The sequence below is a fragment of the Cnephaeus nilssonii genome (assembly GCF_951640355.1).
Source record: "Cnephaeus nilssonii genome assembly, chromosome: 11".
Classification (NCBI taxonomy): domain Eukaryota; kingdom Metazoa; phylum Chordata; class Mammalia; order Chiroptera; family Vespertilionidae; genus Cnephaeus; species Cnephaeus nilssonii.
Window position 1 is genome coordinate 61,308,805 of NC_137082.1, and position 26,001 is coordinate 61,334,805.

General features: G+C 43.5%; 1 protein-coding gene across 2 annotated transcripts in view; it reads left to right on the forward strand.

The window, feature by feature from the left end:
* PTPRM (protein tyrosine phosphatase receptor type M) overlaps positions 1-26,001 on the forward strand; it is a 642,938-nt gene that overhangs the window by 591,163 nt on the left and 25,774 nt on the right. For both annotated transcript variants that reach the window (XM_079785235.1, XM_079785234.1), the window contains 3 exons: positions 18,433-18,549; positions 22,944-23,098; positions 23,328-23,463. In XM_079785235.1, the coding sequence (XP_079641361.1) occupies positions 18,433-18,549; positions 22,944-23,098; positions 23,328-23,463 (408 nt within the window). The remainder of the gene's footprint in view (positions 1-18,432; positions 18,550-22,943; positions 23,099-23,327; positions 23,464-26,001) is intronic.

The window sequence follows — 26,001 nt, forward strand, 5'->3', positions numbered from 1 at the left end:
TAGGATAAAGATGTTTTATTAGAACAAGTAATATGAATAACTAACAATAAATTTGAAAATTTAGATACATTAGGCAGTTTTATTGACAAATATGATTTTCCAAAATTGTCAAAAAGAAACAGAAATTCTGAATAGACAATAATTATTTTAAAAGTGAATTATGGTTAAAAAATAAGCCATGAAAAAAAAAACCAGTCCTGAATATATTTACACACACATATGTTCTACCAAATATTCAAGAACTGGATAATTCAAATCTTATAAAAATTATTCTAAAAGAAGAGAGAAAGAAAGCTTGCTCCCCCATAAAGGGGAAAATTCTAGGTACCACAAATTTGGAAGAGATAAATAGAACAACAGATGAAAATACCCCAGATGTTGACTGTAGGCATACGTGGGAAAATATGTGATTAGTGGGAGAGCATGAGCCTTTCAATCAACTGAGCTGGGATATTTGGTTCTTCACGTGGACAAAAAATAGCTGCCGCCATAAAACACCCAAAAATGGATACTAGATAAGAACCAAAATAGCCCTAGCTGGTTTGGCTCAGTGGATAGAGCATCGGCCTTCAGACTGAAGGGTCTCAGGCTCGATTTCAGTCAAGGGCACATGCCTAGGGTTGCGGGCTCAATCCCCATTGGGGGGCATGCAGGAGGCAGCCGATCAATGATTCTTTCTAAATATATATATATATGAAAGCTTTAAAACTTTTAGAAAAATATGGGGGAAAATATTTATGACCTTTTCTTTTGTTTGAGGAGGTTCAGGCCTTTATCTCGGGAGAGTAAAAATGCCAACTTGCGCGTCCATCTAGCACAACACTCTCTTACAAAGGGTCACATCATAGTGCCAGCTGCTCAAGAATCAGGAAAGTGCTGGCATCTTTTTTCTTTGTTTTATTGTATTTTTTCCCATCACCATTTATCCCGCCTACACCCTCCTGCACTACCACCCACCCGCCCCCTCTCCTCTGCAGTCACCACACTGTTGTCTGTATCCATGAGTTCCTTCTCTTTTCTTTTTGCTCAATCCCTCCACTCTCCCCAGCCCCCCGCCCCCCAACTATCTGTCTGCTCTCTAGCTATGAGTCTGTCTCTATTTTGCTTGTTAGTTCCATTTGTTCATTGAATTCCACATATGAGTGAAATCATGTGGTACTTGCCTTTCTCTGACTGGTTATTTCACTCAGCATATGACCATATTTTTAAAGAATGTATCAAAGGGGAAAAAAGGTTAATGTATGCTTGCAACTTATATAATCTTATTGACCAATGTCACCCCAATAATAAATTTAATAAAAAGGCGGTAAAAGGATAAAAACGTACAATGCAATATTTTAGGTACTAAGAGTGTGAAAGCCATTCCTGTCTTTCAGTCCCCTCTCTGCTGGGAGGCAGTGAGACAGAGGCTGGCCTAGAGCCTGGAGCAGCCATGCTCCCTGTGTCTCTGGTCACTGAGCCTCTTCTCCCTCCCAACCCCCGACCTTTCCCCCTCGGCACCTGCTTTATAAGGTTCTTTTAAAAGAACTAATTCTTACCATTTGCAACAGCATGGATGGAGCTGGAGAGCATTATGCTAAGTGAAATAAGCCAGAGTTAGTGAAAGATAAATGCCACATGATCTCACTCATTTATGGATAATAAAGAAAATTATAAACTATTGAACAAAAATAGAGATGGAGGCAAAGAAGCATCAAACAAACTGTCAAACGACAGCGGGAAGGCAGGGGAGGGTTGGGGAGCGGGGGTAAGAGATCAGCCAAAGGACTTGTATGCATGCATATAAGCACAACCAGTGGATGCAAGACACTGGCGGGGGCGGGGGTGAGGGCAAGTGGGGGGGGGTGGGAGGGGTAAGGGAGGCCGGGGGAGGTCAATGGGGGGGGGGGGGGAGGAGAAATATGTACTACTATTTGTAATACCTTAAACAATAAAATTAAAAAAATAAATTTAAAAAAAAAGAAAGCATTAAAAAAAAAACAGATTAAATGAGTTTCTATATGTCAGGTGGTTAGGAAAGTTCCTGCCCCGTTTTTGAAGACTTAATAAATAGAGGTATTAATATAACCCTTATCTTTGCACCAACAACCCTAAGACCTACAGTGGTGTTTATAATTCTTTATTTCCCACTCCAAATCTACCTTCTTTAGCTATGAAAGCAGTAATGACTACTGGAACAAAAACTACCAACTCCACCAGAAAGTAGCTTCTGTAAGGAAAGAGACAGCCTTGCGAAATGTGGTCTCTCCCTCTGGGCACTCAGTAAATGCCCAAGGAAATGAATGAATGAGAATTCATCCAACATAGTGTCAGAGAGCAATTAGCATAAACTAGATTAACTATGGCATAATTAAACTCAGTATTTTATCTGTTTTCATGCACTTGGGTTTCTTCCCCTGATCTGTGTGATGAATTCTGAATCCTTCGTTCATTTCACAAATATTTGTTGACTGCCTACGTCCGCTAAGGAGAAAGCTATCTGGAGACTGTTCTCTCAGTACAGTGCTTTCACAGTAACTGTTCCCCACCACCTCCAAATATGGCTCATTTGCATCTGAACTTACTTAAAATAATCCCAAGGTGAATTGTTTTGAAAAGTAAAAAGTTATGAAAAATAACTACCACTGGATTTTTAAAAATATAATGGCACACAATTTATTTGTTGCTTAATTGGAATTCCAAAGCACACTGTCTCCAGACTCTGTCTTAGGAAGTAAGCTATTTCCATACAATAAACCTTTTTTTTCTTTAAGGGAAGATGATGAGGACAGCATAGTCTTTGGCTAAAAATTCAAAAGAAGATTGTGCAAGAAAAATTCAAAAACCCTCCTACAGTAAATAAAGCCCACTGTCTCTTGGACGTGGCACATTTAGCAGAGAGCCAGGTTTCGTTTTTAGTTATCTGACTTTAGAAACATGAAAAATGAAAAGGCCGTGCAGCCCTGGCCGCATGGCTCTGTTGGTTGGAGCACTGTCCGGTGCACGGGAAGCTCATCGTGGGTCTGATTCCTGATCAGGGCACATAAAGAGGCAATTGATCGATGTAGCTCTCACCTCTCTCTCTCTCTCCTTTCTTCCCTCTCTAATATCAACAATAAAGTTTTTAAATCTAAAAAAATAAATAAATAAATAAATAAGGCCATGAAGCAGTGGTGTCCCTGTTCCTTCCATCAGACACTTAGACGGTCCCATGCAGGGTGATGACTGCTAATTTTTTTTGGTGGAAACTATTCCTTCTGACAAATAACCATAGAAACCCCAGCTAAAGGTGTGCAACTGAAGGGGAGAGGGTGACTAGGTTTCAGCTTTATCCATACATGGAAGCCCATACGCTTATTTTTTTTAAATCCTTCTAAATCCTTACCAGGTTTGTGGAGATGTGGTAAGCTCTGAAGAGCCCCTACCTCATTACCATCAGCCCCTTGGACAGGTCTGTCTTCAATTAGTCATGAATGTAATGGCATCTGCCCTTGAAATGTCTGGCATGATTTGGAGGTTTTGACAGGAGGGCACATTCCCTCCAGGACCAGGTGCTGACCTTTTCCCATTGTTAATGCTGCCCACTTGTCTAGAGACGACTTCCCATTTTCCATGCTTATGAACAGCAGCAAGAAACCACCGAAGAAATCAAAATGACATGGTTTTCCAGGGCAACAACTACCTACTTGCATGTTTACTGCACATGGTGTGTCCTTCATGAATTAGGCATGAGTGAGCTGGATGCCCGTTTGTTTACACAGACTTGCTGCCGATTCATTAGTCAGAGCTGGGAACCGCTTCCCCCTGATTCCTGCCCTGAAGCAGTCTGCAGCAGGCGGCTGTAATTGCCGGTGTTGGAGCCACTGGGAGCCCTTCCCTGTCGCAGCACCTGGTGCAGAAGACACAGACGCTGCACTTCCCTCCAGCAGGGTCCCCGGCGCATCTGCCAGGACCTGTCATTATCTAAGACTTCCTTGTCACCATTGAGCATCCCCTTTCAGCCCGTGTGTTCTGGGATGGGACCCTTGTCAGTTTCCCTGGCACCTGCCCGAAGGCTGCACACCTGGCATTTAAGCTGCACTGGAATGTGTTGTGATTGTTTTCCCTCTTTAATGAACCCACCTGAGGGACATTTAACTTTTCATCCAGTCGCAGATTTCCCAGGCACTCCCACTTACACTGTTGGTGTGGAGATGCACAAACTCTGTTGTGTTGAACTAATCCATCTGCCAAAATTCTTCTAACCAAATCTGTGGGACTCCCAAAGGAGGTTTTGCACCGGTAATGTAAGCTAATGATTTCTAAACATATTAAGTCAGTTTTATGAAGACCTCATTAGAATGCGACTGTGTGTTAAAAATCCAAATAAGATCTCATAGTCATGTAGGAAAATTATTGTGGAGTTGCTCTGAATAGTTTTTATAACAGGTGACAAAGTGTTTTTGGAGCTAAAAGAAGTAGGGACTGAGATGTTAACCTCTGTCAATATAGAGCAGTGGTCGGCAAACTCATTAGTCAACAGAGCCAAATATCAACTGGACAACAATTGAAATTTCTTTTGAGAGCCAAATTTTTTAAACTTAAACTTCTTCTAACGCCACTTCTTCAAAGTAGACTCGCCCAGGCCGTGGTATTTTGTGGAAGAGCCACACTCAAGGGGCCAAAGAGCCGCATGTGGCTCGCGAGCTGCAGTTTGCCGACCACTGATATAGAGGATTGGAGGGAACCACCTAAATGGATGCTTTAAAGATTATTACCCACCCAAAGAGGTTGGCATAATTCCTTTCCTAACATTTGTCACTAAAAGAGTAATGAAAGAAAAAAGTTTAAGATGAACACTACACATCGGAATTAACTTTCTAATTCACATGCAAGGGAAGTATATTAACATTCCAAGTGCCCCTTTCACATACAACAAAGAACATCTGCTTTTCTACAAAAGTCACCAGTTCCCAGAGCAATGGAAGAAGCAAGCAAGAAAGAGGCCAGGTTTATAAAATGTGGAAATACTGATTAATAGTAGGAATAGCGTAGGTAACACCTAACAGTACAAAACAATAATAATATTTTCTGCAAAATCTTGCAAGTTGTGCCAAGAATCATACCCATAATGAAGGGAAGAGACAGATTCTTTTCATAGACATTGCCAAAATTGTTCTCCCTTGAACTGTCACTATTACCTTTGCTAGATCTTCCTTAATGAACTGGATTTTTAAGATGGATCTTTTTTGACCTGGGTAATTATAGCCCCAACTCTTATTAATTTATACTTGTTCAATAAACATTCCTCTTCATTTCAATCTACTGCCAACCATTTCAACAATCATATTAATGTCGCTGATTCAAGCCATCCCTCCCTCCATAATTCCCACCCAGGTACTGCCACACTTCACATCACCTCCTCCCAGCATATCACCCGATAAACAAGGCACTAACAGCTGTCATCAGTAGGAGAGGGGCGCTGTACAGAGCCCTTGTGGCAGCAGGCTCTTCCCGAAGAGATGACTCCCTTTGAGGTTCTCTCTGCCCAAAGATCTTGGTTTCCCTCTGTAAAAAGTTGGAAAATCAACCTAAGAGCCTGATTTGTCTTGTTGACAAATTAACTCAAAGTAGGCTTTCTAATACTTTTTAGCATTTAATGATACACTTACTATATCACTGGCACTAAGAAATTAAAGATATTTATATCTCACTTGTCCTCAAAGAACATAGAATATGGTAATAGGTAATCATTTCAACAGTTCACTATAATACATGTAGGTCAGAATGATGACAGCTATAGTGAAGGGCCCAGTTCTCCAGAGGGAATCTCAGAGGAGTTCATGGAGAATGTGGTGAGGAGCTGGACCTTAATAAGAGAAAGAACTTTAAATGGCAAGAATGAGACAATAACCACTTGGGGAGAGGGGGCAGAGAAAGGAGAGTAAATGGCCAAATGGGAAAAGAGCCAGTGGCCTGGTGTGGCTGTTGGAGAGTTGAGGGGGAGTATAGTGAACTCTGAGGCTGAAAAGCTGGTTGAGGCCTTATCAATGAGGGTGTGAAATGCCGTTCTAGGAGTAAGGAAAGGTAGACACAGGAAGTGTGCCTGTTTGTTTGTTACAATAGAAGGCATTGAGCTGGCGAATCCTATGTTCCATTTAGTGTTGCTGATCTAATCTAATCTTAATAGTCATTGGATTTTACATGGAAAAGGTCATTGGTAATCTTTTGCCTGAGTAGTTTCAGAGGAATGACCTATCCGAGTTCTTTGGTTGTATGCAACAGAAATCAACTCAGGCTAATTTAAGGCAAAGGGACATTTATTAGAAGAAAATTAGGAGCTCAGGGTGTTGATGTGATGAATAAGGCTTGCAAACAGACAGGGGAAAGACACCAACTCCAGAGGGCCGGTGAGTGGGCGGGCCTCACAGCCAGACAGTCTGGTCATGGTGCTGATGCAGAGAGGATGAGCACCAACAATTTCCAGGCTTTCTCACTGTGTTCAGGGTTCAGAACAGAGCATCTGGCTCCCCCAGATTGGTTCACGTGCTCATCCCTTGCTCTCCAGGGCCCCTAATTGATAGGCTACCCCTTGGGGAAGAAGTAGCCCCCAAAAGGACATCAAGGACATTTTAGGAAGGTTGAATGGATAAAGGGATGTTGAGTGACCAGAAAACAACCAGCATTCACTATGAATGGTGGGACGGAAAGCAGTCTGTAGAGTCAAGGCAAGAGTAGAAAACACGAATGAGTAGACTGAGTTCAATCTTATCAGAAGTTTAGCCGAGAAAGGAAGAGAAAGAAACAGAAAAGCATTTACAATCAAAGGATATTTTAAAGGTGGGAGACCTTTGAAAATCGTATGTGCTGCAGAAAGAATCAGGAGAAAGGGAGAGATTAACACCTTAGAAGGCAGGCCGCTGAGGGGATGTTTTCCACGGAGGCAGAGTGCAAATCTGTAGTTCAGCCTTATAAGAGACAACATCTTTCTGACCTGGAGAACAGAGACAGGTGAGGATGCAGTGAAATCAATGTAACCAAAGCAAATGAACAACACACTTAGAATGGCACCCTCTCCTGACAACCTCAGTTTCCTGGAAAAGAAAAGGCAGTGCCGTGGGCTGAGACTTGGGGGAAATAGCTATATTATAGAGGCGTCAAGAGCACGGGTGAAGGGTTAGACAGGAGCTGGCCTGCTCCTCTCTTAGAAATAAGAATAGGGGAAGATGCAAGCCAGACTCCGTCGATGGCAGCCGGACCTGGGGGATGGGAGTCCTGGGACAACAGTAGCCAGAGTCCTCACAGAACTGACTCTGAGGGGGACAGGTCACCACAACTCTGGCTGAGTGTGAGCATTTCTAAGTGAACTCTCACCTCTGAGCCTTGGTTTACACATCCCCAAAATGAAGGGAAATTGGCTGAATGAACCCTAAAATCCCATGTTTATATGAAGAATTTCTATTTGTTGTTTCCATTTAAATAACAAGCGCATCTGCAGCCCAGTCACGTCTTAATGCACGGGCCTCCGGGCCCTCCTGGCACTCACTGTGTCTGCTCTGAATATCAGCCGTGGGAAAAAAGCATGGAGTCTGGATTTTCTAAAAGGAATAAGTCAGTAAAAAGACATACGTGCCCTTTTCCTTGCGAGAAGGCCATCCACTTTTATTTCTTCTGCACTAAACACATTTTATAGAAAATCTAGAGCAGAATATTGCAGTGTGTGATTGGGTACCAACGAGATGAATTCTGTCAGTGTTCTATCTATATTTCACTTATACAGACTGTAAAAGATGCTCAGTCTATAATTTATAGACCTTCCTTTGAAAATGAGCTAATCTGACTACAGTAAATTATGATTTTGAGAAAATATCTTCTTTTTCAAAGTTCTCAAAATTGCTTATCACAATTCACCAGTATATCAGCTGGCACCACAGAGCAATCTTACCTTCCCAGCACTTTTCTGTGGCTGGAACCGAGGATCAGCAGTCCCGCACCTGCTTCCTGCCTGCTGCCGGGAGGGTCTGTGGGGAGAACAGGGCCACTTGGGAGAACTCTCCCAATCATCTAATAACGATGGCTCTGTATACCCGTCGTGTTCTGTGTAACGGCAAGTGCAGCTTGTGCATCTAGAAGACCACCTTGTGCACAGAAAACTTCTTTTACACACCCCCCAAAATCAATAGAGTCATCATCATCACTTAATGTCCATCAATCCAATTTGGATAGCAAATCTATTTCATTGAAAGGTAAACTTTGGTGTGAAGAACATGCCAAAACAGACACAATTGTAAAACAAATTCATTTAAGTAGGAAACACTTCATTGACTACCAAATTGGGTGGTGATTTTGAAAAAATGTGAGACTAAAGGCAAACAAATATTTTCAAAATAAAGCAAAGAGAAAAACCACATAACTAAGTATTGCATTTTAAAGCTTAAAGTAATGGGGTTTCTTATGTAAAATTCTGTATCTGTAATGCTAATCCCAACTTCTGTAAAATGTTCTGATAGTGTCCTTGCAAATAAATGTGGTGTGTGTGTGTGTGTGTGTGTGTGTGTGTGTGTGTGTGTGTGTTTGTAACATACAGGCATTTGTTAAGGCTTACTATTCCCCTGCCTCACATTTGCTCACATGGGTAACCAGACTAGATTCTTTTCAATTTCCACATTTTCTGTACCTGATAAAAGGTTCTTACCATATATGTGCATCACACACGCATACTTGAGCTCCCTTGCTCACACATCCTTGCGCACTTAGAAATGCTCTTTCCTTGTTGGGAACAGCGAAGTGCTATTTGTTCTGAGTGCAGACCATTGTCTCCTTCTTTTCTGAATTCCGCATGAGTTGTTACAGTGAATTAAAGAATTTCCTAGGGGAAGACAGCATCAGTCTCATAGCTTTTCCTCACACGTCCTGTTTCACTGCTGTTGTCAGTGCTAGAGACCTTAACCCGTTGGAGTCTGTTCATTTCTCTGTGGCTCTTCCGGTATACATGAAACTAGTTAGCTAGCTATCAGGTGACCTCTCGACCTCCTATAGGTGAAGGCCAGAAAAACAGAAGAGGGGATCCCTGCCTTCAAGACATGTACAACCCAAATATAGAGGCAGGACTTGCAGTTGCAAACAAAAAGGAACAAAACACCTTTGGGAACGATTTCACCCTCCCCTCCCAGATCGCAGGCATCTGTGAGTCAAGACTAGGTTCTTTCATCTGGGAGTCCCAGAAGGCTGGCCACATAGAAAGGATGAGGGAGTGTTCCATGACTGTTTCTGAAGAGTTGGAAGAATAATTACAAAAGAGCACATAAGCTAACGGAAATAACTTATTCCATACAAGGGAAATTCCTGTTGACCACTCTCCTTCCCTGGATTTCTGATTCACTGGGTGAAAGGCTGGAATCTAAAGTCACACATGTATGTACAACATGGTCATTACGGGTGTGGGTGAAGTTACTACAGCTGTGCTTGATATGACGGAAATCTCTTTATAGTTAGCCCGCCTAATTAACCCTTATTTCATTAAGTTCTTGGCAATTCCCTAAAAAGCTGTCATTTTCCCCCAAATATTGATGAATTATAAAATAGGCTCCAGAGACAATTCAGTATGTGCTATAAGTCATCTGTCAGTTTCGAATCAGCCATCTCTAATAGTGCCACAGTGGTGGGGTATTGCAGCATCGAAGCAGATTTGCGGGTCTGAATAACAAGTGTTTCTCAGAACACGCTCTCCTGGCTCCTAGGTAGCTTCGAGCTGCATGCAGGTCAGCTCTGCAGTAGTCTCTAGCTGAACCCATGGAGCACCCGCTTTCATGGTCACCATTGGCAAGGCCTGCTGCTTGCCCTCACAGACACTCTTGCTGCTTTGCCACAGTGACCTGGCCCTGGAAAAGTCCTCATGTTCATCTCTGTCTGGACTTCCTGTGTATTTGCTGTTTTACTGGCCTGGGCTTGGATCCTCGGCTGTCTCACTCTGTCACCTCTAACTTTATCTGCCATTGTCTTTGGGGTGCATGTAGGAGGTCACTTGCCCTAGTGTCTATAAAGCGCTTAAGCGGGTAGGGGGCCCGCATGTGTAGCAGATGGACAGGTACACCTGGGACAAATGTGTCATAGCCTGAGAGCTTTGAAAGCATAGCCCCCATCACACTGGGACCCACTCGGGCAGCACACGTCTGTGGTTTCTTGGAGGTGTAATTGGATGCAATATGGTATGGTCTTTGTTCTGCTCATATGAGCTCTTGAAAATTGAAGAATTTTCCCTCACTTTGCACACTATAGGTATATCCTTGAATAATTTGTTGGAAAACAGTAAATGATGTGTCATCTTGATGTGGAATTCTATTTTTCCTTCTCTACTTTGCAAATCTGCTAAATTCATCTTCCTTGGCCTTGCTCTGCCTCTCCCTGAAGGCTTGAGGCTATCTGGCTAAGTAAATATGTGAGAAAATGCTGGGGGCTTCCCAGGAGAAGAGGGCCAAAGAGTCATAGTAATCCAGTGAGTAGCTTTAGAGTCTGTATACAACTCCTTTCAGATTAGCCAAGTGGCACGACATCAGTATCTCTACTCTAGCTTCACTAATTAAGGAATTTAAGTAAAGAAGTATTTAACTGGGTAGGCTAACAGGCAAACAGAATTCCCTGCCTCAGAATGTTTTCTCTGGAAGTCTCTGCCATATGTTGAAGACCAGGGTAGGACCACATCTTATGGCGTAAGCTGCTGCCCCATTTCTCTGGGACAGGGTTTCTAGCAATGAGAATGTAGGCGGCTTTGGATACTTCTCTGATGAAAAATCCAAGAGCCCCCTTCACACCTGACAAGAAGGTGTCGAGTAGATTGCTTCCTGGTCCTACAAAACTCCAGATCAAGGAATATGCGTTTGGATAACCTGATTGGAAAATTGTGGGGGTGCTGCTGGATTACAGAAGTGGACCACTCACATAGCCAGTAGTGAGTATAGTAACGAGATGAATTAACGACCAAGGATGTCACTGGATTCCTGCTGGAACTTACTAAAAAGAAGCAGAGTCTGCCAGGGAAAAGCTAAAGGAGACCTATGACATGTAGTGGAGAACACTGTCCACAGAAGGAATGTGAAAAGTAAAGGGGAAATAGATATTTCAGAACCAACATGGGGTTTATATCTTTTAGCTTCAGGCTGTCTGCCATGAGATAGAAACTGCACCCTTATCACTAAGTCCCTCTGATGTACCTCAGCAAATATATATCTACATATACTAATAATGCTGTCATTGCACAAAAGATTTCTGAAACTCTTCTTTCAGAATAATCTTTAGAATATGTGACACACGTTTTATTGTCCTCGGTGGTTGGCAAATCTCCCTTCTTTGGCAAGAGGACTTAAGTTTGAGGAATGGCTAAAAGTCAAAGCCAAATCTATTGACTGAGGTGGGGAACAAGCTGTCTGGATAAATGTGTTTCCTGGAAGTGCTGATGCTCTCTGACCTCGCTGGGTAGGAGAGAGAAAAGTAACAAGATAAACTTCTTGGGTGGCCTGTACCATGATGTTTAAATTCCACAAGAGGCATCAGGCCACGTGTTTCTTTACAGTAATGAAAACAAATATTATAGATTCATGCACCAGTGGGGTCCCTCGGCCTGGCCTGCGGGATCGGGCCGAAACCAGCTCTCTGACATCCTCCGAGGGGTCTCGGATTGTGAGAGGGCGCAGGCCAGGCCGAGGGATCCCACCGGTGTACAATCTGGGCTGGGGAGGGATGCAGAACGTTGGCCAGATGGGGAGGGACCACAGGAGGACTCCAGGGCATGTCCCACCTGTCTCACTCAGTCCCGATAGGCTGGACCCCAGGAGCAAGCTCACCTACCAGTGGGAGCATCTTCTCCTTGGTGGTCAGTGCATATCATAGCTACCGGTGGACCAGTCGACTGCCCCCCTGGTGGTCAATGCACATCAAAGCGAGTGGTTGAGCATCCTTAGCATATCATTAGCATATTATGCTTTGATTGGTTGAATGGATGACCGGACACTTAGCATATTAGGCTTTTATTATATAGGATGGATGTGACCTTGTGTGTATTATAAATATTGTATAACATATTGTATGTATGGGAAGTATTATATGTCCATCAATTAATAATATTAGTGAATAGATGCAATTGGAAGATCAGATAGAAAACCAGACACCGTGTGGGAGGAACTTCAGGCAGGAGCAGGAGCCTGGTGGTGTGAAGCTGATTTACTGGGGCTCTATGGCTTTTTCCCAAATTCAAGCTATCCAGACCTCCAGAAGAAGCTCTTGATTTTGTGCCAGTTTTGAAATAGGCTTCAAGGATGGTGCCCAAGGGAGACCCCAGGGCCAAATGAAACAGATTTGGAAGGGAGGAGCTGGGAAACCTATTATAAGCCAGGTCCTTACACTAAGTCTTTATACATCTTATCTTATTTAATCTCTACAACCTCCCTAAGAAATCAGTGCTGCCACCCATATTATATATGTCAAAACTGAGGCTCGGGTATGACTCACAAGTTAGCAAAAAAAAAAAAAAGGAAAAAAAAGAGCAAATGCACTTCCGTCTTCATTGCGTAGATGCACAGAGACCAAAGCAGTCTGTATTTTCAGGATATTTAAATGAGGAAGTGTTTTTATTGCTGTGAGAGCTCAGTAAAAAATAAAAGAGTTAGGATACAATAAATCTGTTCTCTTGGAAACCTCACTGGCAGCTGCTCTTGGCTGGGGTTCTTGGGGTAACTTTACTTAGTAGCAAGCAGCCTCTTTGCTCTTGCTATCCTTCTGAGTGTCTCTTTTTAGGAGAGAGAGAGAGAGAGAGAGAGAGAGAGAGAGAGAGAGAGAGAGAGAGAGAGACTGACTGTTGAAAGCCCTTTAGGAATCAAAACTCCTAAGAGTGCCTTTCTTTCCCTCCCTCTCCCTTCTACCCCTTTAGAGGAAGTAATGTTTATTAGATCACACTATGGTGGACCCAACTGAAGAACTAACATTCAGTTCCTTAATCCTTCTTAATCATGGGTTTCTGAGTCCTTGGACCCCTGCACATAAACAGACCTTCACGTTCTGCCCCAGGCTCCTCCCTGCAACTGGTAGAGTTGGTGATTGGGGCGGAGGGGCCGGGGGGGGGGGGGGGAGACACCAGCAGAAACAGCAATTTGTGATCAGTGACAAAAAAATGAGTGATGGTTTCACTGTGCTTCTACTCTTCTCTCTCCCCACCCCACATACTGTCTCTCACCCGCAAAAAGGCGCGGAAGCTAAAGTCATTTTTAAGGCTTCCTACTTAGCATCTGTTCCTGAAGCCAGACCTGGCAAGATTGAAGAAAGGATGATACACCTTGAATGCCATCCTCCCAAAACGCCCTGTGCTCGGAGCCACACCTGGCTCTGCAGCCTTGCCTTCCACACTAGTAGCTCATTCCCTGAAACAAGTCACTCACCCTCCCTGGGCCTGTCTTTTGTTTCTTCATTTGAGGACACGGGGAAATGGAAGGAATGAAGGGGATGGTGAGCAGCCCTGGCCAGAGCCAGCTCTCCTCTCTCAGCCTGTCACTTGGCTCCCTGAGCCACTAAATGAGGCTCCGGTTGTGCAAATGCAGTGATTCCAAATGGCAAAATCCAAGCGTTAAAGGCTTATGTGTGGCAGCTGTCATGACCTTGAAAACGAGTGTTTGGAAACTGACTGTCTCTGTGATGCCTCACAGCTTCACTTGATATGAATTTCCTCCCCACAAATCGCAAACACCACTTCCTAATTTCTGCTGGATGCCCATCAAACCGCCCTAATGGGAGAACAGACCTTCTGGCCACTCTCCCAAGTCTTCTCAGTCCCTGGAAGAAGGTTTGCAGGAAAGAGGTTTAGAGCAGTAGTCGGCAAACTCATTAGTCAACAGAGCCAAATATCAACAGTACAACGATTGAAATTGCTTTTGAGAGCCAAATTTTTTAAACTTAAACTTCTTCTAATGCCACTTCTTCAAAATAGACTCACCCAGGCCGTGGTATTTTGTGGAAGAGCCACACTCAAGGGGCCAAAGAGCCACATGTGGCTCGCCAGCCACGGTTTGCTGACCACTGGGTTAGAGGAAATGCTGGAGTTTCCCTTGGTTCTTTTTTCACCTGTGGTTTCCCCCCCCCCCCCCCGCCCATAAACCATGCATAGTTAGCAATGCTCAGTTAACCTCTTCCTTCTCCAGAAAACCCTACTCCACGTCTCCACCCTCTTAGTGGCCCCTAGCCCTCTGAAGTTCTATGGCCACCTAGGGTCCCGATCACAAAGTTATCGTTTAATAAAAATAAGAATTTCCATTGTGTGAGCACTTACACTGGGGCAGATGTTTTAATTGCATCATGTCCCTTAATCCAGTGGTTCCCAAACTCATCTGTTCTTGGGAGTCGCCTGAGGAGCTACAAGAAACCATGGACACCTCTGTCTCACCCCAGAAAGTATGATTTAATTGGCCTAGAGTGTGTCCTGGGCTTTGGAATTTAATACACTCCCACCCATCCCCACGTGATTCCGTGTGCAGACAAATTTGGTAACCCCTGACTTAATCATAGATCACTTTGAGGTAAGAACTAAAATCACCCCCTCTTTACAGAAGAAGAGCCTTAAGCAAACTTGAGTAACTTGCCCGAGCTCACATCAGCCTTAGGGAGGACCAGACTCTGCAGGCCAGTTGTGTTGTCTAAATCCTTGCTACTCAAAGTGTGGTCCGCAGACCAGCGGCATCACCTGGCAGCTGGGTTGAAATGCAAACCCGGGGCCCCACATCCTCAGACCTACTGAATCCAAGCTCCTGGAGTGGGCACTGGGGTGTGGTAACAAGCCCTGCAGGGCATTCTGCTGCGTGCTGAAGCCTGACAACCACAGCTCCAGCCAAGTCAGGATGCCCTGAAGGTCACAGTCATGTGCTGCCAGCCTGGGGAGCTCCAGCTCCAGCCTGCCAGGGGTCATCTGACCTTACTGTACCTGGGGGTCATCTGGGCTGCCATTTAAAGTGACCCACCTTGGAGAACTTGTTCAGGCAGCTAGAAATCCTGCAGTTACTCCGCTTTCTGTGCTGTTTCATGTTTGTGCATTTTAAAGCCAACAGTGACCCCGCCCCCACTTTGGAGGCAGGGACCACATCCTGCTACCCTGCAGCCTCCCGCTGGGAGGCACACAGCAGGGCTCGGTAGCAGGTGCCTGACGGAGGGCCCAATGGACCCAGCTCCGGGCACCAGCTACTGAACGTGATCAGAGCCTCCCTTCGGGGCTGAAGGCTGCTGCCCTAGGTCAGTGGTCGGCAAACTCATTAGTCAACAGAGCCAAATATCAACAGTACAACAATTGAAATTTCTTTTGAGAGCCAAGTTTTTTAAACTTCTTCTAACACCACTTCTTCAAAATAGACTCGCCCAGGCCGTGGTATTTTGTGGAAGAGCCACACTCCAGGGGACAAAGAGCCGCATGTGGCTCGCGAGCCGCAGTTTGCCGACCACGGCCCTAAGATTAGGGTGTATGGAGGCACAGCCTCTCCTGGACATTGTGCAGGTAACACTGGGCTGCAGAAGGCAGTCAAGCCTGGCCTGCATCTGAGGAGAGGAGTGTCTGGTTCTGCTCCTGCAGGTGCCACAAAACCACCGGTCTTCACACCTCTGCATGGTCTTCACAGCCAGGCATGGAAAGTCTGCATCCAGAAAGAAGCATACATTCCTCCTCCTCCTCCTTCTCTTCCTCTTCCGCCGCCTCCTCCTCCTCCTCCTCTACCTCCTCCTCCTCCTTCTCCTCCTCCTCCTCCATCTCCTCCTCTTTTTCTTTTTAAAAAGCAAAATTATAGCTTGACACAAATCCAAGCAGTTAAAAAGATACTAAAAGGAACCCAAGTTAGAAAGGTTTTCGTAGGCTAAAAACAGATGTGGTGAACCATTTCAGGATGTTCCGGGAGATGAGATGGAGAGGGCGGGGTTGGAAATGGCTCATCCGCCTCTTCTGGGTCCGCCTGCCCAGGTGCTCTGCACAGGAGAAGGCTCTGTCCACAACAAACACGTTCTGGAAGGAAGCAACCCCAAGGCTCCCTTTCTCCTAATTACTGCTCATTATAGAGCAATCGGCGGCGGCGCTGAGTTAGCATCTGACCAAGCGTTTTGGAGCAGACCCGGTTTCTTTCCGTGGTTCACTCTCTCTGCGGAGCAAACGGTGGCACCTGTCCCATAGGGGCGTGGCTGGTCCTTTGGCAACCTCGGGATCTCCTGGCTATAGCTCTCCCGTGTACTGGAATATTTGATATGTAAATCTTCGAAATATGGGTAAACCATAATATGTATAAGTATTTATACTTTGTAAAGTCACAGATTATGTTCCCATTGCTAGGGGCGGGGGGAGGACTAAAAATGGGAACTAAAAATTTATTGAACGCGGAGACCATCTTTGTCTTATGCTGCACTATATCTGCAACTCCTGATGTGTCTGGCCTACCTCTTGCCAAGTAAAGGTAGTAAGGCTTATCCGAAACCTCACTGAATCGGCTGCCAGAAAGTTTCATAGGAAGCGGCTAAGATAACAGCCAGCCGGTACCACACTGGAAGCATTAGAGTACCAAGGTGCTTGGCATTCTGGGAAAGGTCACCTCAGTCCATATTTCTTTTTGTAAACTTTCACCATCTTGGATTTTCCTTCCTACACTGACGCTCTCATTGTCTCCATAAAATTCAGTTCTACACATATCTATTGATATTCAGTGTCTATGGGACACGATAGGAGATATTGCAGGATTTACAGAAATAAGCAATAAGATGCCTTTACATGGTGGCATGTAATAGGCAGGTATCAAGCATGCTAGCAAAACATGCACATTTCATCAGAGGACTAGAAAGAGAGAAACTCACATCTAGACTTTAAAGGGGTGTGGCATTTGAGATAATCTTTGAAGAAAGGATAAAATTTTCAGCTGGGAGTATGAGTGTGAGCAGAACATTCTAAACAGAAGGAATGGCATGAGTAGGAATCTGGATCATGAGATCTGTTTGGGGCTCATGCAAATTACTTGTCTCTGAACATAGTGGGTAGAAAGGAGAGTAGTAAAAGCTAAGGATAAGCCCAGTAGTTGTGGCCAAAGGAAAAAGAACCTGACATGCTGGGCCCACGTGTAACTTCTATTACATATTCTAATTTCTGTTGGAAATAGATGCATGTTGAGCAGAGCAAGTAAATGCCATTGGCTTTACCCCCTGGCAGGTTTTTTCTGGTGCTGGTATGAATAGAATGTTCATGCAGGAAGTTGCCAGATCCTAAACCAAGATCATGGCAAAGGGAATAAAAAGTTGGAAAACATATTGGAGAGGTATTTCAAAAATGTCTTACACTTCGCAGTTGGTTCGGTCTTAGAGACGGAATCACTGATTTTGTGCCTGGGTAACTGGGGAAATTGTAGCATCGTTAACATAGGGAATCATGAGTGTAGTTGATGGGGGACAAAGAATTCTCTTTTAGGCATATTGCCTTTGAGGTGCTGGCAGGACCTCCAAGGGAGAGGCCCACAAAAGAAGTTAGAAATGGAATTCATCACTTGGAGAACGGGGACAGAGGCACAGAAGTGTATCCTGGAGAAGTGGTGACAGGAGTGGATGAAGCTGCCAGGAATTCAAGACGGAGCCGCAGAGGCTTAGACGGAGTCCAGCGGACACCTCCATGACTGTAACTCTAAGTTGGGAAAACCACACAGTTACTTCCTTTTTCAGAAAAAAAAAATTCTAATCTGACTTGGCTTTGATTTCCTGCTCACTCCTCCTGCTCTTTCCTCATCCCAAGCTTTTGCTGAAATCTGCAAGAGCTACAGGACCAAAAAAAAATTTACTAGGAGAAGTCAAGCCTAACAAATTTCTTCCACCTGAAAAATCCTCAGATTACAGGCTTTCAATAATATGGAAATACTGTGTTCAGATTTTGCTAAGGTTTGTGTATTGACTTTACTTAGATTAAAATGAACCTGTAATTCTAAATTGGGAAAACCACATGGCTACTTCCTTTCTCAGAAAAAAATTTAAAAAAAAAATCTGATCTTACTGTTGGCTTTGATTTCCTGCTCACTCCTTCTCAAAAATGTTCAATCGATTCCTGAAACTGGAAGTAATTTAAAATTCAGAGGAGCTAAAATATTGCAAACTTGCAAACTACCTTTTATAGTTGATTTTTCCAGGCCATTCCCTAAGTTGAGATAAACAGGAAATGAATGGTTACTATAACTGGGATATTTGCAGTATAAATACCATCTGTTAACTTTAGACCATTTTCCTAGGCTTTGCTCCTTTTACAGCTCACATTTTGTCTTCTGGGGAGAGAAGAAAAGCATACATGATCTAAGAAAATAAACCTTGCTCTGTAGTGTACAGCTTAACTTCTGGTCTTCATGCAAATTTTATCCTGTAAATCATACTGTGACCCATCATTTGGGGAACTAAAAAACAAACTCTAAACCCTTTATTTCCTTTTTTTGTTTTCTAAAGGTCAAATGCTGCAAATACTGGCCAGACGACACAGAGATATATAAAGACATTAAAGTTACCTTAATAGAAACAGAACTACTGGCAGAATATGTAATAAGAACATTTGCTGTTGAAAAGGTAAGTTTTCACACTGCAGACTTTGAAAAGCCATGGCCAGACATTAGTGGTGCTAGCCTTATTAACTTACTAAACTAATCTGTACATGGTCACACCTGAATGCAGGTAGACTCTACCTAGTAATTTCTCAAGATTGCATCTCGCCCTTTGATTCTGTAACAGCTCAGTTCCATCTTTGAAGCAAGTCATTTCCATTTCATAAGAGCCTGTATTTTGCAGTTACACCAGAAGATAATGCCTATCTGTCTGTTTCCTTTTTCTTTTTAACCTGGTTGATATTGTTCAGCCTCTCTCTCTCTCTCTCTCTCTCTCTCTCTCTCTCTCTCTCTCTCTCTCTCTCTCTCTCCTCTCTTTCTTTCTTCATTCACTGACAGTTTAATAAATGCCTTCATGTTGTATGTCCATGTGGGTTTCCTATAGTGAGTATCTGTGTTGAGACCCATGTCCTAACTCCTCCTGGAATCCCTCTACTTCCTGAGGCTTTTTGGGCCTCAGGTTTCACACGGACTGATGGATCTTCCAGGTAGAAGTGACTTAACCTGGAAACATAGGACACCCTTGCATGAACCAGCACCCCATTCGTACTCACTCCCATACTGGTCTCAGCCTTTTGTACTTGCTGGTGGTGGGTCGTGAATGCTCTGCCTTCGCTCTCCTCTGCCTCATCCCATGTGCATGGATGGGGCTTTTCCGGGAAGCACTGTAGGGCATAACAGGGAATTTCCTTATTCCCCCCTCTTTCTGCTGACATAGGGAGGGGCCGGAAGTGAAGCAAACTGCAGTCCATCCAGAGAAGTGTCACAGGTAGGCTGTGGGAAAGTGGAGGTGATGTGGCTGAGAAACACTCTGCCTGCCAGTCCTCATCTTGCCTCCGATGAAGGGGACACATGATTTTGTGTCTGAGGTCCACAGACTTTGTGTCAAGAGCTGCTTCTCCAGAACTCAGCCCTGCACTGGGCATAGCAATTTTGTTGTGAATTTGTTCAGTGCAAGCTGTTGCTCATTTACACTGTCAGGTCCTCTTGGAGGACCTAGATTGTCCATGGACTGCTGGGTAGTTGGCTCTTGGCCTTCTCCTCTACTCTATATTCGTACTTTTTGGGTTAGCAAGACCAGTTTTAAGGAAATTGCAGCATCTGTTTATTGGCTAATTTAACTCTTCTGTTTTGAACTACCTATCTTGGGATTCAAATTCATATTTGTCAGAGAATCACAAGACTGAAAAGATTTTATTTTAGTCTGTTTCTAACACTATTTTTTTAGCCTGTCATTTTTAATAAGCAGGCAGGAGATTTGGGGACTTCAAAGAATGTGGAGTTCTAGTTGCCTCAATTCTTCAAGTTCTGAACCTCACACTTCGATTTTTTTTTTTTTTCCATCTTAGGCAGGTTTGGGGGGAGGATTTCTGTACAGCTCTTGGCAAAAGCGCTCATGAATTACATTAAAACAGATAGTGATAAAAGATCCTCAATATTTTTTCTTTTTAAAAAAATCATCCAAAGCCATCGCTTCAACATAGAGTTCTTTGAACAGTAGTCAGCTCTCTAATAAGCTGAAAATGCGTCTCTGATGCTAACGGAAGGGTTTGTTTGTTTCTTTGCTCTTTTTTAACGTCTTATTATACCCGCCTACATCCCCAGTTACACAGAAATGTTTTAGAAATACCCAGTTATTTTAGACACCAGACAACTAGCGAAGAGGTGGTGGAAGGGCGAGAGGAGGAGCTTTTTCAGGCTTTGAGGGAAATTAAAATGACCTGTTTGTGATTTTCTAACTGGGCAATTGGAAACTTTAAGGAAAACAAATCATTAGCACTTCCATGGAGCACTTCTTGTAGATTTTAAACTTTCTCATTAGAAGGGGATGGGGCGGGGGGTGGGGACAGTCAATCATAAACTGTGTGAGCCCTGCAATTCTGAGAATATGTTGCATCAAGGGACCGAAGGTGAAAAATGGATTTGGGCTCCACTCTGCAAAACAAGCAAACACGTTGCAATCTGAAACTGATGAAGCCCTGTTTTGCATGGGACTGTCATCTTTCCTTTCCCATGTAGCTGATGACTCAAAGCTAAACAGATATTAAGTAAGGTAAAGTGTCCACTGTGTCAGGAGGAAGACAGCTTAAAAGTCCCCGTGGATCTCGGCTGTCAGGTGAATCTATCCCAGTCTATCCTGGCAGAAAGGAAGTTGACAATGGCCACCGAATTTTCTTTACCTAGGAGGTGTTTGGGGTTCAAAGAAGGCAGTGGGAATATGAACCTACTGCCTCAAAGACAAAGCATGCACAGATATCTATTAAGTACACACTTTGTTCTAGGCACTATTGTATATCTTGAGTTCTTCTTTCCCATTAAATTACATGGAAAAATTAAGTGAATATTACTTTTTTATATAGCATTAATACTTGTTATAATGAAAAATAAACAAAAATATAATGGTATCAAATTGGGAAGTATTTGTACTATGATCATTAATCACATCCATGATTTAAACACACTCCCTCCCCCCCCCCAAATGAACTGATTCAGAAGCAATTTCTTTTGCTAATCTTGAACATGTATTAGGGTGGAGGTTTCTTTTGGGAAAAAGACATTTATCTTGCTCCGAAAGTGAGTCTTAAAGAGATCAGTTGGGGGCCCATCTCATGATGGATGAAGTTTGGGACTTGGGAATGCTGGAGCTGAAATCTAGCAAAGCTAGAAGGGGAAGTTCTCAAAAAATGAAAATTAAGAGGAAAAGCAGTATATGGGGGGAAATGCCCTTCAGTGGTCCTTGGAATAAATAAATATGTATTATAGGCATCCCCACTGTGTGGGACCACGACTGACCCAGTTGTCATACCTAAAGCTAGGGGAGCTCTCTAGGGATTTGGAGGGTGACCCAGCTCAACCCTTTGTCTTCTAATGGAGACTTTGGGACTGGCTATGGTGTCAGCAATAAGGAATGTGGGCTCCTAACCACCTTGTAATGTTACTTTGGGGTCACGGAGCATATGTAGCAGATAACAGTGTTGATTTTCATTCATGACTCTCTGATAGCTTAATATCTTAATGCCTAAACATCATTAAAGAATAGCATGATTTTCAAAGAGTACTAAAGCTTCAACTTTTGTGGGTTATTAAACTAAGACATATTAATACACTTACAGCAAGCAAGTCTTATCTTAAAATCTATAATTGTTATCCTCTTCCAATCTTTCAAAGCACATAAAATTCTGAATTTCTCTGCTCATAAGTATTTGTGAACAATGACTGATGGGGAATGTGATAAGATTAGTGGGTAGTGTTATGATAAATAAAACCAAACTCAGGGACTAACACAGAAATGGTAAATAGTCACTAAATGAGACAGGAGAAAATTCAATTTAACCTCAAATTTACATCCAGCCTTGATTCTGGAAGTAATTGTTGTTTTAAAAACAGACTTTGGCTTTAAGACACAGTCTTACAACATAGGCTCATGGTTAGAAAAAAAATTGATGGATATATATCAATTAAAATATTCTCAAAACAAGAGTAAATTTTTTAAAAACAAAACCTTAAGGTTCTTTTCTTCTGCCTTCCCTTCACTTCAGTGGCAGGCAACTCTCCCACTTCAACTTACTGATCCAACAAAGAATTTTAGCAAATATATATTTGCTTACATACCTGTTTTCCAAAAGCCAGCTGCAACAACCTTCATGAACACAGGAGGCACTGTCTGAATACCTCTGTGTCCCCAGCACCTAAGGTCATACCTGAAGGAAGCATTGCATTCACTCAGATGGTCACTGAATGGATGAATGGATTAAATGTTTACCGGATTAAAAAAGAGAAATCTAACAAAATGAATTGCAAATGAAAATTAGTCCTCTGGCCTATGTAGTTGGAAAGGAGTCCTCATTCATTCTTCCAGTGACGTTCTCTAAGCATCCACAGTGTGTACACTGCTCAAGGGCCCGGGACAAAAGAACCAGAATATAGAAGAGAGAGAACAAGGGTCTTGCATTTTAGTAGCTGATCTCTTGAGCACACAGGTCCCTGTTCTGTGCCTCTTTCTCTGTGAACTCACACCTCACCCTTAGGACCTAAGTGACACACAAACTCTTCACTGAGTCTACTTTTTAAAAAGGAATTTCAAGGACTCAAAGAGATCCATCCATTCATTTGCTGGAATTGCACCTGTCAATTAGTATTGTCCCCAAACATCACCTCCCCTTCCACCCCACGAGTCTCTTCCTGCCTGTGGTAAGGTTTTCAAAGTGCGTATAAAATCTAAGAATGACCTTCTTCCCAGCGACCCAGGGTTTCTCTCCCTAGGCTTACTGACTGCCGAGGGGTACCGATGCTCTCCTGGTTGCTCATCATGTGTTTTCCTTTGTTCTCTTCCTGCATTGTGCTGACTGGGAATGGCAGAGGGGCGTTCATGAAATCCGAGAGATCAGACAGTTTCACTTCACTGGCTGGCCCGATCACGGGGTCCCTTACCATGCCACAGGGCTGCTGGGATTCGTCCGGCAGGTCAAATCGAAGAGCCCGCCCAACTCGGGCCCATTGGTGGTGCACTGCAGGTGAGTAGCATGCCCAGAGCCTCTGGAAGGACGCACAGAGGGCAGTGGGTGTGGGTCTGCTTTGGGTGGGGAAAATGCTCTGGAACCCAATGGAGGCGATGGTTGCACACCATTGTGAAGGTGTGAAATGCCACTGAGTTGCACACTTTAAATGGTTCATTTTATGTTTTAAAGAAGCAGCTGCACAGGGGTCCTTCTCCTCCTCTAATAGACATCTCTCTCCACTCAGTGCTGGTGCTGGGAGGACCGGCTGTTTCATCGTTATCGACATCATGTTGGACATGGCGGAAAGGGAAGGGGTGGTGGACATCTATAACTGTGTCAGGGAGCTGCGGTCGCGGAGAGTGAACATGGTGCAAACGGAGGTACTGTGCTCCCCATCCGTCCCCATCAGCGCTTGAACTGGTCCCCTGGGGCCTCTGGTGCGTCCCTACCCCCCAGAGCCAAGGAGAAAAGAAACGCTGGCAGTTCTCGCTCCAAAACTCCCTAAAAGAAAAAGTGATACACCTGGCAGCCTTTCTTTCCTTCCTCCCTGCTTCCTTTTGTTTTTCCTTTCATAAACAAACGCAAAAGGCCACGAGTGAGTCTCGCAGGTAACAGAATCTGTAGCCATGAGCCTAAATCTGCGCGTGTTTCTGGGTCAAGGAGCCCAGTGGAGTCTCTGCATTAAGGCTTCAGGCTTCCAATTCCATTTCTTTTTATTATGCCTTTAAACTAGCTGGTAACCAGGGCAAGGTCACGCCTGAGAATAGCCAGGCAGTTGCCAAGTGACTCAAGGGTCGTATCTGTACATTTTGTTCCTTTCCTGGTCCCTAAAAATTCTTCCCAGTGGCCTGGTATCGTGGGAATTTGCCCATTTTATAGAAGCACTATGTACCAACTAGTACTTCTATCAACTAGAATTCAAAGTTTATCAGGAATTTAAGCTTTTGAGGAAAAATAAATAGATCCTACTCCTAGGAAATTCATATTTTTACTAATATGTGATTGTTTTAAGTAAGCATTACACTCGCCACCTGGAAAATGATCTGTGAAGTAGAAGAACTAAAAACAATCCACTACATTTTGTTTACACATAAAAGTTTACACAAGGCACTGGAAACCCTAATTTATTCATTTATTTTTTTAGCTAACAAAGAAAAATAGCAGATACTTTAAATGCTATTTTCCTGGTCTTTTTCTGTTTAGAGTAGGAATTCTTTGTTTTAAAGATAATAATGATGATTTTTTTTAAATAAATTTTTATTGATTTCAGAGAGGAAGGGAGAGGGAGAGAGAGAGATAGAAACATCAATGATGAGAGAGAATCATTGATCGGCTGCCTCCTGCATGCCCCCTACTGGGGATCAAGCCCACAACCCAGGCATGTGCCCTTGACCAGAATCAAACCTGGAACCCTTCAGTCTGCAGGCCGACACTATCCACTGAGCCAAACCGGCTAGGGCGATAATGTATTTTTAATGTACTTTACAATTGATCAAATGTTGTCTCATCCGCTTTCCCACTTGCTCCTCTTTTTTGAGGTGATGTTGAATAGCAGTGGCTGTTTTGAGAATTAAGAGTCCTGGTTATTTATAGAAATTAAAGTAAAAAGTAATGAGAATTGTTTGCATCTCATGTAATTAAAAGTTGATAATAAATATGGTAAAACTTTAGTAAGTAATTATAGAGAAAGTCAGTGCCAGTTCTGAATTAGAGGACCCATTCTTACTATTTTTAAAATACATTTTTATTATGCCTTTAAACTAGCTGGTAACCAGGGCAAGGTCACGCCTGAGAATAGCCAGGCAGTTGCCAAGTGACTCAAGGGTCGTATCTGTACATTTTGTTCCTTTCCTGGTCCCTAAAAATTCTTCCCAGTGGCCTGGTATCGTGGGAATTGATTTTTTTTAAATAAATTTTTATTGATTTCAGAGAGGAAGGGAGAGGGAGAGAGAGAGATAGAAACATCAATGATGAGAGAGAATCATTGATCGGCTGCCTCCTGCATGCCCCCTACTGGGGATCAAGCCCACAACCCAGGCATGTGCCCTTGACCAGAATCAAACCTGGAACCCTTCAGTCTGCAGGCCGACACTATCCACTGAGCCAAACCGGCTAGGGCGATAATGTATTTTTAATGTACTTTACAATTGATCAAATGTTGTCTCATCCGCTTTCCCACTTGCTCCTCCAAGAGGAAGGGAGAGAGGAAGGGAGAGAGAGAGAAAGATGGAAACATCAATGAAGAGAGAGAGAATAATTGATTGGCTGCCTCCTGCACGCCCACACTGGAGATCGAGCCAGCAACCCGGGCATATGCCATGATCGGGAATTGAACCATGACCTTCTGGTTCATAGGTCGCCATTGAGCCATGCTGGCCAGTCTAAAGACCCATTTTTAAACTGTGGACTTGTAACCTATAAACAAGAGCCCTTCTCTGGATACATAAAGACTTTCGTAATTATCACATTCATTAATATTTCAAAGTACATAGTTCTGAGTGCTCAGAACTGGTTTTTCACTGTGATGTCAAGTTTCCCTAGACCTTCTCTGCATTATTAATTTGGTTGGCAAATTCTTTTTTTATCATAGATAGATAAGATTCTACTCATTTCCTCGTCTGGAATACTGAGTTTCAAACCCGTGGGATCAGAATTACCGAAGTAGTTTAGCCATAGTTACTCTAGCATCACAGTGCTTGCTCTAGTATTTATCAGTGTCCGATTGCTTTTCATCGGTCCATATAAGGCTTTAATCAGTCCATATTAACAGGTTGAGCCCGTTTGTCTCTTCCTCCCATTAAGCTGTCACGTGTGGCCTTTCAGTAACCGTGCCAGCTGTGCCACGTGGGGAATACCCCTCTGCCAGCTGTCAGGTCCTCACACGGGATCTCTCTTCTCAGAACACTGGTCCATTTCCT